Source organism: Anolis carolinensis, chromosome 1 (genome assembly GCF_035594765.1).
Source record: "Anolis carolinensis isolate JA03-04 chromosome 1, rAnoCar3.1.pri, whole genome shotgun sequence".
Classification (NCBI taxonomy): Eukaryota; Metazoa; Chordata; class Lepidosauria; order Squamata; family Dactyloidae; genus Anolis; species Anolis carolinensis.
Window position 1 is genome coordinate 136,702,743 of NC_085841.1, and position 14,124 is coordinate 136,716,866.

General features: G+C 39.3%; 1 protein-coding gene across 4 annotated transcripts in view; it reads right to left on the reverse strand.

The window, feature by feature from the left end:
- Window positions 1-14,124, reverse strand: part of csmd1 (CUB and Sushi multiple domains 1) — a 1,478,446-nt gene that overhangs the window by 130,583 nt on the left and 1,333,739 nt on the right. For all 4 annotated transcript variants that reach the window (XM_062969106.1, XM_062969107.1, XM_062969108.1 and 1 more), the window contains 3 exons: window positions 10,695-10,764; window positions 9,349-9,465; window positions 4,098-4,307 (listed from right to left, as the gene is read on the reverse strand). In XM_062969106.1, the coding sequence (XP_062825176.1) occupies window positions 4,098-4,307; window positions 9,349-9,465; window positions 10,695-10,764 (397 nt within the window). The remainder of the gene's footprint in view (window positions 1-4,097; window positions 4,308-9,348; window positions 9,466-10,694; window positions 10,765-14,124) is intronic.

A 14,124-nucleotide genomic window follows, 5' to 3' on the forward strand; every position in this document is an offset into this window, starting at 1 on the left:
TTGTTGGCCACCAGGATGACAAGAACAAGGGGGGGGGAGGCGTGAATATCATTCCATGTCTGAGGACTAGCCAAACCCAGGGAATATGAGAAGGCTATAGGTGTTCAGTTCTATCTTATAACTCGTCCAACTTCTCATACTGGTCAAAAGTCACATTTTGCTTCATATTCTCAGGGAGAATTCAGAACAACTGCATTAATTGCATATTGAACTGCATTAACATGCATTAATCAGCTTCTTACATCTTGCAGGTACTAGAAAGCTGAATCCAACCCTTTTTTGGGATAAAGGGTCACTGTAGATGTGACTACAGTCTATGAAAGCTTATGCTACCAAGACTCTCAAGTCTACAAGGTCTCTCTGCAGTCTGACATTCCATTTTGACACTTAAGTATAACAATTTAGGTAGGAACCATGTCTAATAATTTAAGTAGAAACCAGGACTATGAGTACCCATAATTGTGGGTCCTACTTAAATTAGTAGATTTGTTAAATGGTATAGATTAAATGATTATTTTCTTTGCTACAAGAATATATGATTTTTTTAGTGGTTGATTACAAACAATGGAGAAATTTAGGCTGCTTAGTGTGCTGTGCAAGAAGGTAAGAACCAAATTAAGTTTATTTGGTCACCAGGCAAAAGGGATTCTCAGACTACATACAATGTCCGTTTCAATGCCTTGAGAAAGAGACAGATGCAGAGGAGAGAGGAATCCAAAGTCTGAAACTCATGATATTGTCGGAACATAAAAATGCCAAACTGAAAGAGGATAGCAGAATATAATGACATAAACATAGAGAAGAAGTGAAAGATCAAATATAACCTAGAAAACCCTAATGTATACCAACTGTTGAACTAATGAACTGACATTCAATGTGCAGTTTGAGAGTCTATGTCTTCAATACCCTCCAAAATCTGCAAATAACATCATTTTGATTTTTTATAAATATTAATTTTAGATTCATTTTAGCTAGGTTTTTTAAATATCCCAATTTTGCACGAGGGAACATTATTAGCAATGTAAAATCACCTCTTCCTTACTTGAAACTTATAATTGTCAGGAACAGAAGCTTGGGACATATCTCACAATTTTTACATTGTCTAAGACTGGTAAAAACAGCTCTTGCTTTGAAGGACTTATACTAATGAACAAACCCTGTATTTTTCAGATCATTACTCATGTTAAATAGAACTGATTTATAGCACAGAGTAAAGACCTACAATGACAAAATATCCATTTAACTTACTGGGTGTTATCCAATTGGGACATTTTAATATGACTTTCATATTTTAGAGTAAAGCTCTTGTTTTAAATGAAGCCTTTCTCATATACAGTATCTTCTTCTTCTTAGGCGATCTCTCGTAGTTCGAGGATGATAGTCCTCCATTTCTTGGAAGACGCCCAGGGCCGGTTCATAATGGAAGCCCTTGAAGCCGCCGCTTTGGGAACAGCCCTTGCTGGGTGCTCTCTGGGTTGCAGTCTTCTTCCGCCTTCACAGCCGTTGTAACATGTACCATATTATCCTCCGCCTTCTCCACCGTTGAGGTCTTTGGGTCTTCAGATTGTTCTTGGTCTGGATCCTCCCCTGTGGCCCCTCCTGGGAGTGCATGACTCCAGTGGTTGTGCCCTCAGGTTCATTGGAACACGCAAGCCCCCTCACCACGTCAAGGTGACAATCCATCAAGGGGATTATATAGTATATTATATAAGCAAAGCATTTAACTGGCTTCATATGGCTTATTAACATCAGATTTTGAAGATAATCATTCAAATTTGTCAGAACCTTGGCTTTTCTGTTATAGATCTTTGGATGTTTGGAACAACATTTCATCTAGTTTTGTTTGATAATATCCAAGCAGAATGTCGTGAGGATGTGGACAATGAGCTTGGAAGGATCCAGGCAATCATTACAGACAAGTCAAAAGTACTATAGATTTATATAAGAGCTTGATAAAATCAATTTGGCATGGAGTCACAGGTGAACAGGTTGGGGGGTCATCATTTTCAGTGATAGCAGAAATGGCCTCTGTAGCATGGCATAGTTTAAATCAGTTTTGTGTGGTTGCCCAGTTATTCTCCTTTGGCAGATGTAGCTTGACTTTATTGGTCAATGTCATGGCAATTTGTAGGCTGGAGTACTGATTACTTCCCATAAGAGTATATTCTAGACCACAGAGGTTTCTCATCTATAAAGTCTTGTGTGGCTTAGAAACCCCATACCTTTAACATTGCTTTACCTTTGTTCTTCAGCGTTTGATTAAAATAATGGCCAGCTTGATCTTTATTTGCTTTTCACTCCTGCGCTAGACAGTTTTTGTTATTTGTATAATTTTAACTGAATGTGTCACTATATATTGTATTGCATGTTCTTATCCTTTTGTAAACTACTTTTGGACCCCTTTGAGACATGGCAAGTTATTCACAGTACAGCAGCATTTCTTTGTTTTTTGCTATTGTCCTTCCCTACTCTACTCCCCAATAATGATGTAGTAACTTGATATTTCACTGCTGCTCACTGTTCCTTTCCCTGTACATTCAATTCATTCAGCTTTCATTTAGCAATGGTACATTAGGACAGACACCCAATCACAGTTTTGACCTCTGTAAAGGCATCGAATTGAAGACATGGTTTATAAATCAGCAGAACGACATGGCTTATAGATCAGCACTATGACCAAAAAGAAAAATGAGCAACATGATTTATGGATAGCTCCATGACTTGTTAATTAGGGCTCTAATATATAAATCATGATCAGAACCTGAAAATTCACCCCTTTACTTACAAATCAATGCTATGCACTCTTACAGTACAATACCAACTATTCACTTATTAGATAAATCAATTGAAGATCCTTTTTTCCTCCCATTTTGCTGGGGAGAACAGCAAATTTCTCTTCTTGCTCAATTCTGCAGGTTTTCTCATAGGCATTTATTGACAGCACCCATAGAAACAACTGAGAGTATAGGCTAATCAAACACTATCATGCTTTATTCCAGAAATTCACGAACTCTGCGCTATGTTTGCATGTTTTCGAACTGTATTTCCACCTATCAGTGGTACCCTAATACTATCTGCTCAAATACAGCTTTGAGAATCTCTAATAATCACAGACGTAATTCTGAAAGAACTAAAATGCTATTCTAGTTTATCTCCTGTAGTGATGTCCTGTAAAAATGAGTTATTAATGCAATTCAATAAAACACAGTGCTATCATCATTCATATTGTTTTGTTTCACATTTTTCTTCCATCAAAAGTAGAAAAATGGTAGATGGTGACCCTGAATGATCCAATCAGACCACGAGACTGCTGCAGTTGCCTACCCTAAATACTCTGCTTGCAAGAACCTCCTCATTCACATCAATAAAAAGAAAAAAGTCACAGGTGCAAGGAACTGAATGGGGAAATTCATCTACAGTGGCAGTGTGTCAAAGCCTCAGGGACATAAAACTCTGGACTGGGGAAGAAGAAGTCCTCAATCATATTTGCTACATTTATTTCCATTCAACACCACCTCCCAAAAGCACACTTATCTTTAGAAATGTGCTCTGGCTTCATGATTACTGGCTACAATTCTGTAGGTGGGGGGGGGGGGGAGATAGATAGATAGATAGATAGATAGAGAGAGAGAGAGAGAGAGAGAGAGAGAGAGAGAGAGAGAGAGACTGCAAAGAGACTGCAAAACTATACACAGCCGTGAGCTGAAGAAATGTCCGATTGAGATTATCGTCTGAGGGAATATTCACTTATGAGTCTTCTTGAGCAATGCATTTCATCATAAAAATTGTCTTTATATATTTGGAAGTGTATTTGCCTTTCTTCAGTGGGAAATAGTTTTTTCAAACATATAGTTTTTAAAAAGTGGTTCTCAATCTGTGAGCCCCAGGTGTTTTGGCCTACAACTCCCAGAAATCCCAGCCAGTTTACCAGCTGTTAGAATTTCTGGGAGTTGTAGGCCAAAACATCTGGGGACCCACAGATTGAGAACCACTGTTTTAAAACATTGTTTTTTTTGTTTTTTTAAAAAGAAACCCATCAACCTCAAGGAATGGTTGTAATATCCAGTCAAGCCTGCATAGAAGAACATGTCACTCACCTTGATATACAAGTTTAAATCCTTGTCTATTTTCTGAGTGGTCACTATAAAAATGGATGAGCGTTTCATGTGTTGTGCTTAATAAAGAAGGTGGGAGGTCTGTTCCACTGAACTGGCCAATCATTGAGCTTGTGTGATAAGGGCCATTCTGGATTTCAAGAAAGTCATGGTTAGCTTCAGTAGAAAAGTTCAAGAATTGTATATGTGCCCCTACAATTAGGAAAAAAATAGATGAAAAGTTTTGGCATGTTGAAAATAAGCCATTCTCCCAGCTCTCAAGCCCACGCCCACTTCAACAATATGAGAGTTTTTATTTCATTTTGAGACCATTTCCCATGAATAGAAATAACATTTGAATAAAAGCAAAGTTAAATAGCATTAAGAAAATACAGTCATTGGAATTGATCAAATATCTTGTTGGATTAACTAAAAGAGCAAATAGTATTAAACTTTTTAAAGGTCTCATTTTACAATACACTTATTTTTATTCAATATGAAGAATTATTTTATGTATAATTTAAAATGTATAAATGAAAAGTTGGTACTTTCTGAAATATGGCTTTCCTGGACATAGCTAGCCCAAAAGTTTCTATTCAGAACAGTCTTCTTCATTGAAACTCAGTAAGGGACTTCACATTTGTGACAGAAATCAATGTTCCTTCCTTTGAGCTATAGGCTAATAGAAATAGCAATTTCAGAGTTCCTTAGCTAATGAAATTTTCTGCACATTTTAAAAAAAGTCAACAACCAAGCCAGTTAACTGCAGGAAAAGTAACAAACCCAAGCAGGTAGATTGTGATCTTTCTACCACTAAATAGGCAGGCCAAAAAAATTATCTAAGCCACTAAGCTATTCTTAGTGAAAATCAGTTATAACACAAACAATTCTACATCTGCCTATAAAGATAGTTGTTCAGTAATTGGAGTGCTTAGTCTTTTAAGATGAAAAAGGATAATCACCACAAGTAATATATGAAATGTAGCTTTTGCTGAAGTTCCGTAAACACATTTAATTAGTTTCTAGCATGCAACTAAACATGGTTTTTTTTTTCTCTCATTCAGACTGGTTTCTGTATTTCTCATTTCCATTATTTTTAACTCATGTGTTTTCCATATCCTTTTCTTACCTAATCAGTAATATAAAAAGTAACAGAACTTGTATGCGGGGGGGGGGGGATGTTTTCTCCATCTATGAATATCTCCTGGCATACCTGGAGGGCTGACATTCTGAAAACTGTATGATTTGTATAACTTGTGGCGAGGAGAAAGTAACACCGTGTGAGTAAATCAGTATTTTTCCATGGAATTGTTGGGTGAGGCTAACTCACATTTGAAAATGATTAATTGGTAATTCAGTGTATTTCCTGCATTTCTTATTGATGACTTCAAATTGTTAAAACATCTGTCTTTCAACATAAATGTCAAATCATGTTAAAGATCACTACCTTTTCATTTTCTTTACCCACAATTGGGAAAATATCTAAAGCTTAGAGGTATTTTACCACCTCCTCCTCTTCCTAAAAAAAAAAGACAAGGCATAGAAGAAAGCTAATTTGTCTGCACATGGGCCATGTAGCTTAAATTCCATCATACTTACTCAGGTGACTTCTGGCAACATATAATTAAATGAAAATTTTGAGGCTCCCATTTTTTTTACTGGGAGGTTTCTTTTTTTAATTAGTCCATCCTTTTGGATTCAGCTATGTGTTTCATTGAAATTCATTCCACATCAAATAAGCCTTATATATTAGGCAAAAGTTAGGGGAAACAACTACTGCTCTCATTGGTGAGCACCCCAAAACATTAAAATAGTGAAAGAAGATTGCTATAATCAAATTCACACAGCATTCATATAAAAAGAGGGGAGGAGGATGTGGGGATGAGGGGCAGAATGTTACTCTTGGAACAGAACACTTTTTGGTGCAAAAATCCTGCCTTTCTTAGAGGGAAGAAAATGGCAAAATCTATATCTATCTGTTATCGATCGATCTATCTATCTATCATCTATCTATCTATCTATCTATCTATCTATCTATCTATCATGCATGGGCAGTAGCCAAAATGCCTTCCCAGCTTACTGGAGTGAAGCCTTCAACTTGTAGGTTGGTAGGTAGGCAGGTAGGTAGTTAGATAACAGATAGGTATAGATTTTGCCATTTTCTTCCCTCTAAGAAAGACCTGTTAAAAGTCTGGATTTTTGGCCCAGTTGAAGGCTTCACTCCAGTTAGCTAGGAAGGTATTTTGGTTACTGTCCATTCCTCCATCAGGAGGAAGGCAGAGGAGTTGACTTTAAACATCTTCTGTCTCCAGGCTGCAGCCTTACTGCCTCCCTCCACTTCCGCCAGTGTTGCATTGGTGAGTGGACATAAGACAGGAGGGAAGATTTTAAAACTCCAAAACCATCCGGAGGGAGAAGGCAGAGGAGTTGACTTTAAAAAATCTTCTGTCTCCAGGCTGCAGCCCTACTGCCTCCCTCCCCTTCCCCCAGCGTTGTGTTGGTGTGTAGACATAAGAGAGGAGGGAAGACTTTAAAACTCCAAAACCATCCGGAGGAAGAAGGCAGAGGAGTTGACTTTAAAAAAATCTTCTGTCTGAAGTTCCTGTCCTATTGAGCTGCTGCCTGCTGAGCACTTTAAAAAACAGATGCTCATCAAGCACTTTAGGGGGAGAGTGTTGTCACTATTAAAGCACTTTCAGAGTACGGAATGGGTACTAATAAGCACTTTCCAATAGAACTGAACTACTGCATTTTATGAATTACATCGAACTGGACCTCCTATATTACATCAAAACTTTATTATTATTACATCAAACATCTATTGTTGGACCTTCCTTTGGACTTGAAGTAAGCACTATAGCACTTTGTCATTGCAGTAGTCATGACTACAGTTAACATCTGTAGTGATCATGGTGTGTTAGGAGCTAGGGCATTAAGGGTCAGGAAAGGCTAAGAGGAGGGTGGGAAGGAAGGGCGGTGATCTATCAGGTTAGTGCAATTACCAACCACAGATAACAGCACAAACAGCATGAACTGGAGCACTTTAATAGGGGTTGGGGTAAAGAAATTAACATCTTAGCACTTTAAGTTTGAGTATCCTATTGCTTCCAATCGTAACGCCAACATAACCCCCCTTGCCTGGGGTCCCTCTCCCAAATGATGGAAATAATATCTATCTACCTCAGCTCATGTCACTTTAAATCTATAAGACAGGGCTGGGAGCTTTTGAGTTTCTACTAATTGTATCATCTGTAGAATCTCTTAGGCAGGGGAGGGAAGGAGGGATAGATTTATTTTTATATTAAAGAAGGTGGGAGCAGGAAGCAGTGCTCATGTAAGATCCTCATGTGTGAAAGTGAGTCTTCCACTATGGGAGACCATGTAGGGAGAGGGTGTGTATCTAGCAGCCGGGGGGGGGGCATCGAAGTAATCCAGGGGAGGGGGAGATATGGGGAGGCATAACTTAATTCGGTCTGGGGTGAGAAATAGAGTTCTTGTAGATTTAAAACAGCCTCCTGACATAGTAAATACGGGTGCCCAGGTCCATGCAAGTAGATCTTCAGAGTGGTTCTGGGATATGAGTTGCTGAGCCAAAAAAGCCCAATTTCATGAACAAATTATTTAGTTTACAAAATGGAAGCCACAAATCTGAGCATGTGAATTTTGCATATTGGATCCCTTATAACTGTCAACATGCAAGTAATTGTGTAATATATAGTGACAGAATTTCATCTTGGAACACAGGTTATAACTAGCCAAATTTATGTTTCTGTTATCCACAGTGTAATTAATGTCAAAATCTGACACAAATCCCTAAAAGAGAAGCAAGACATTTTACAAACTTAATAATTAAGAACAAGGCATTATAGTAGGATTTATTGTAGTCAAACTGATTAACTAATTAGCTTAGAATACAGTATTATCTTTACTTAGTATATTGTATCACATAAATCCATGTAATGAGAGAAAGCTGTTAATACAGAAAATAAATGAATACTTAATTAAGTTTATAACATGATTTTTTAAATTAGCTGATTCTTACAAGCCAGTATAGTTTTTAATAGTAAGAAATTTGTTCCCGATTTTTAGTTTTTGTGTATGCAACACTCTATAACTATTATACCACCCTAATTATGGAGTTTACAAACAAGGTCAAGCTATTCATTAAATAAATGAGAACTTGGATGTTTCAGTTTAGTTTGTAATAGACAAAACATAGGTTTTTAGGAGCCCTGTATATATTACCAAGAAATGCAGTGGAGGAAAACTGAAAACAATCTAAATTGAATGAAATGGCTCGTCACTGTTGTTGCTATGCGCCTTGAAATCATTTCTCACATAGATTCCCTAAAGTGAATGTATCATGGGGTGTTCTTGGCAAGATATGTTTAGAGGGACTTTGACTCCTTCTGAGGCTAAGAAAAAGTGACTTGCCCCCCTCCAGCCAAGCAGGGATTCAAACACTGCTTTTCTAGTGTCCCCGTGCAATATTCAACCACTGTACTGCACAGGTTCATTCATTAGAGGACCAAAATGGAAGAACATATCGAACTGAATTACATGTTGTTTTCTGCTGTCTTACAAATGTAAACTATTTAAAGGTTGAATTGAAAAAAAAAGCTTCATCTAAAGCAGTGGTTCCCAAACTTACTTGGCCTACTGCCCCCTTTCCAGAAAAAATATTACTCAGCGCCCCCTGGAAAGGGGGGCGTGGCTTAGAGGGGTGGGTGTGATTCCTGCTCAAGAGGGCGGGGCTGAGCCTCTCCCCTAGTCCAAGATGCAGGGCTGGAAGGGGGAGGTGGGCGGGGCCACAAATGGGTGGCCAGGACTGGGATGGGCAGAGTTATGAGCTCTGAGGCAGGGCTGAGCTTCTATCCCTGTCCTGTGGCACATGCCAGGACACAGGCTAGAGGAGGGGGAGGGGCCTCTTCCCAAGTGCCTGACTGCCCCCCTGGATCGCTGCATCGCCCAGCAGGGGGTGGTAGCGCCCACTTTGGGAATCACTGATCTAAAACTTTTGCAGAATGTAGCAATACTCTGTTCACACTCTGTTCTTCCCTATCAGACTTCCAATCACCAAAATATGCTCCAGTGAATCCCACAATATTTGCATAATACTTCTATAGATGTATTGATCATTTTTCCAAAAATGTGCCACAGGCAATGTATAGAGCTAAGGGAAAAATACAGAAATAATGATTTTGGAAATCAAACATTTATAGCTGACCAATTAGTCTTGTATCAGGATTCTTACCATATCCGACAGACAATAATAGCTTCCATGTGCAGCCTAGGTTACTAGGATAGTTCCCTGGAAAGCCTGGGCTTAGGATCACTCCAGCCAAATTTGTTAGTGTACCGCCACATTTTGCTATTAAAAAATAGGAAAAACTCAACATCAGTTACTGTTTATCCAACAATCCATGACTTATGCAAAGTTTATGCAATCATTAATCTGATAGTATAGACAACAAACTCACATTAGTGAACTATAAATGAACATAAAGCTCTTGTCTGAACATGACTTTATATTCACTTCTTGGGATTGTTTGCTCAGTCATTAAGATATTAAATAAATCTTTTTATACATTAAAAGAGTAAAGGATGCATTTAGTTTTATTTTGCATTTGGTATGCAAAATTGTCATTTGTGCAAGAATATTGGGATTCTTGTTCAAAATATGTTTTGCACAGAAAAGAGGAGGGTGTGTACTAAAGGATGGGGTGTTTTGTACAAAACTATGGTTTTTGCACAGTTTTCTTTTTTAAAAGTCTTAAAAAACTATCAAAATATGGGCAAAATTTGATGTGTTATGGACAAAACCTACTTAGTGGAGAGAAAAATATTTGAATATCTGTGTACTTACATGCAGGGAAAAAAGTGAAGACCTACATCTCTAGTGCATATATGAATACATCTACTCCAACTAGAAATCACTTACAGTGATATATAAAATTGTTAAAAATTGAAAATGAGTTATAGATTTCACTGATAGCATACAATTGCTTCAAAATTCTAAAATTGCACAATGTCCTGTGTCATTAAAAATGGGAAAAGTGGTTTTACTTGTTCTCTTTCATTGTAGAATCCACACAACTTGGCATCACTTTAGCAGTCATGATTCAACACAAAGGAATCACAGGAGTTGTCCTTTTACAAGGTCTTTAACCAAAGAGAGTTGATGCCTTACCAAACTACAACACCCAGGATTCCATATTATATTTAAAGTGATGTCAAAATGTCTTAATTCTACAGTGCTGTATGTTACCTTAGTTTGTGACATTTTAGCCCAAAGTGTCCCAGCTCAGATCATGATATACTATGCTAGACAGCAATCATATTTACTGTACAGATAGAGGTGACCTATCTAAGAACTATGCGAAAGAAAAATCCATGTGTTGCTTGTTTGCATAGAAAAGGAAACAATTCCCTTAAATTCAGGAAACCAGGGCCTGTGGTTCTTGGACTGAAATTAACTGATCTGACAAGATATATCTTCTCATATATGACTGACTTCTATAGATTTAAACGATGTCTCCTAATTAAACCTTCAGTTTGCTACTTATACTGTTGTCAGCTCAGAAATATCAAAATGCATACCAATACAAAGAGGAGAAGGATAATTCCAACGGCGAATTGTTCCAGGCATGCAAGAAATATGAGAACGTCCCTAAAAATAAAAAATAAAAACAAAACAAAAAAAAATCAAACAATGATGCATCACTCTCCTCTGTTTTCCCAGATTTCCCCTGGCAATTTAACATAATGGTTCTAACAAGAAAACACCAGTGTTACTTGCAAAATCCTTTTGCCAATTAATCTCCCCCTGCACTTTACTACCCATGACAGTTTTCTAATTAAGGTTAAACAAAAGACTACTGCAATAATTAGAATTCTTTTAAAAATGGGAAATGAGTTGTGCCACATGTCTTAAGAAATTGTTTCAGAACAACTGTTCTGAACTCAATTATACACAGGTTTGCCGAGCTGTGTAACAATCTCATTTACATTCTTCATTGCTCTACAAAAGGTAGGTTTTTTCCCTACAAGACAGAAAATGCCTCATCCATTGAAAGGAATTTTTAAAAGAGAAATTTCCTCCCTTTTTTGGAGTTGGGCGTTAAAACAAAATGTGCCATGATATCTTAACTATAAAGGCTTTCTGGAAAATCTACCCTACAAGTGTTATCAATTTTATTTCAAATATAAAGGTCATGCTGTTATGGTTGAGCCTCATGGCTCTACTACTGGGAGACGTGGGCGTAAGACTCCTCGAGAGTCAGATACTCTCGAGGAGCGAGAAAGGAAGCGGCTGCGAGATATCTTTGCAGAACCATCTGACGAGGATTCTTTTGAGGGGTTTACTTAGAGAATGGAGGAAGAGATGGTTAGCTCGGAAGAGGATGACATGGAATGGACTCGTGTAAGGGAGGATTTGGGTGCCACTGGCAATGATAGTATGGAAGGCGATTGGGGACCTTCAGGATTAGACCCGTGGACAAGCTGGAGGGATGGGACGGGATCCACAGCTGGGGATGCTGTGGGGCGTAGTCAAAGGTGTTCCAGTTCTGATGAGGAAAGTGATGAGGAAACGCCCGGGCTAAGGAGAACAGCTGATAGCGATGAGGACTTGTAACTGGCATAAAATGGGGTTTGGGAGCAATAGCAAATTATGTTGGGCAAGGTAATCTGGACGAACGCTTGGGATCTGTGTGGGAAGTTTTCCTGAAGACGGGTGTGATTCGTTTGCTGACTACGTAAGTTATCCTGGACATTGGGCTCAGACGGCGGGAGGAATTGTGTGGGGTTTTGTTGTGCAACCTCTGCTTAATCTTAATAGCTTTGACCTTCCGTCGTCTTCTTGACGGACGCCATCTGCTTACTCTGGACTTACGGACTGACTGACTACGGCCTCGGATTCTCCTACCTGTGTCTATCGTTGGAACTGGTGAACTACAAACGTCTGCATCTGCCTTACGACCTTCGGAACGGATTGGGACTTCGCTGACTGCTTCTGCCCTCGTCTGCTGTGTTTGTATTGGGAAATTGCCTGCTGTGTGGAGGAGTAACCTCTAAGTTACTCAAACATAGCTCTTGGCAGCAGAGAAGCATCTGCTGCCAATTAGTTGCATTCCTTTGAACTTTTTGTTCACCAGCTTCTGTTTGTTTATTCCCAGGCTGAAGCAAGCTGTTTTGATTTAACCCGGATTAAACTCCGGTTTAATCCGGTTTATCTTTTGAACGTTTTTCTTGTCTCTTTTTTACTTTTAAGGCCAGTGTTTGCCTAGCCCTTGTCTTTTACGGGCATTTTTGGTTCTGTAACTCCAATAAACTTTGTTATCTTTTATCTTGTGGCGTTCTGTCTTTGACACATGCTCTTTCACTAAAGTGCTACCAGAATTAGAGTTTGGTGAGAGCTGTTTTCAGATATTATATGTGATATGTCTGGCATCTAAATATGCCAACAGCCCCAAATCCCTTCAGATCATGTAAGCCCTGGTTAGCGTTTGATTGGGAGATCACCAATGAATACCATGTCCTAAGCTCTATTTTAGAGGAAAGGACTGGCAAAACTACCTCTGCATATTACTGGTCTAAGAAAACTCTATGAAATTGATGGGTTTGCCTAAGTTGACAGATGACTTAAAGACTCATCCAAACACACATGTTAATCAGCTCTGGCCGACCTCTGGAATGGGGAAATGGTTAGTGCAGTGGACACAGTTGCTCTTGAACGTCCCCTCTCATGGAACAGTGCCAAACCAGCCCCCTGGTTTTCCAAGGAGTTGTTGACGACGAAGCAAGTGAGACAGAGACTAAAGCAACGCTGGCAGAGAAGTCATAGCGAATCTGGCCAAGCATGGGCTAGAGTGTATTTGAAAGCCTACTCCATGGAAATGAAGGCAGCAGAGAAATCGTTCCTTGCTGCCACCATCGCATCTGCAAGGAACTGCCTAGCTGAGCTGTTTCAAGTGGTCAGAGGGCTACTACATACTGGTTCTCAAGGAGAAATCCCTGACTATTCAGAAGCCCACTATAAAGAATTTGTAAGGCATTTTGCCAATAAAGTCATTCAGATCTGTTCCAACTTGGATGCTCTTATTGATACAGTTCTAGTGGATGTAACTTTGGCTTCTGCTTGTCCAGTGTTGATAGATAACTTTCAATTGGTGCAGACTGAGGATGTGGATAGAATCCTTGGAGAGGTTAAAGCTACCACAAGTATTCTAGATCTTTGCCCTTCCTGGCTGATCAAACAGGCCAGATGAGGACTGGCAGAGCGGGTGAAGGGGGTGGTCAATGCTTCTATAGAACAAGGCAAAGTTCCAGCATGCCTAAAGCAGACAGTTGTGAGACCTATATTTAAAAAGCCATCCCCAAACTCCTCTATAATGGACAATTATCGGCCAGTGTCCAATCTCTCCTTTCTGAACAACTCTCTCCTCCCAACTCCAGTGATTTCTGGATGAAATGGATTATCTAGATCCATTTCAATCTGGTTTCAGGCCTGGCTATGGAACAGAGACAGCTTTGGTTGCCTTGGTGGATGACTTACTTAGAAAGTCAGACAGGGGAAGTGTGTCCCTGTTGGTTCTCTTGGACCTTAGTGGCTTTCAATACCATTGGCTACAGGGAGCGGACAATCCCCTGTTGCCGCAGCTTCACTGGCTCCCAGTCTGTTGCCGGGCACAATTTAAAGTGCTGGTTATGATCTTTAAAGCCCTATATGGTTCATATCCAGGCTATTTAGCTGACTGAATCCCTTTGTATGAACCTACCTGGGCCCTGAAATCTTCAGAAGAGGCCCTTATTCCAATCCCACCTCCATCTCAAGCTTGTTGTTGGGAATGAGATAGCAGGTCTTCTCGGTGGCTGCCCCTTGACTCTGGAACTCCCTGCCCAGGGAAGCCAGAATGGTCCCCTACCTGCTGTCCTTCTGGTGGCATATTAAAACCTTTTTATTCAAACAGGCATTTAAAGAGAAAGGTGTTTAAGATCTAGTCAGGGGATGCTATGGTTTTTAACTTTG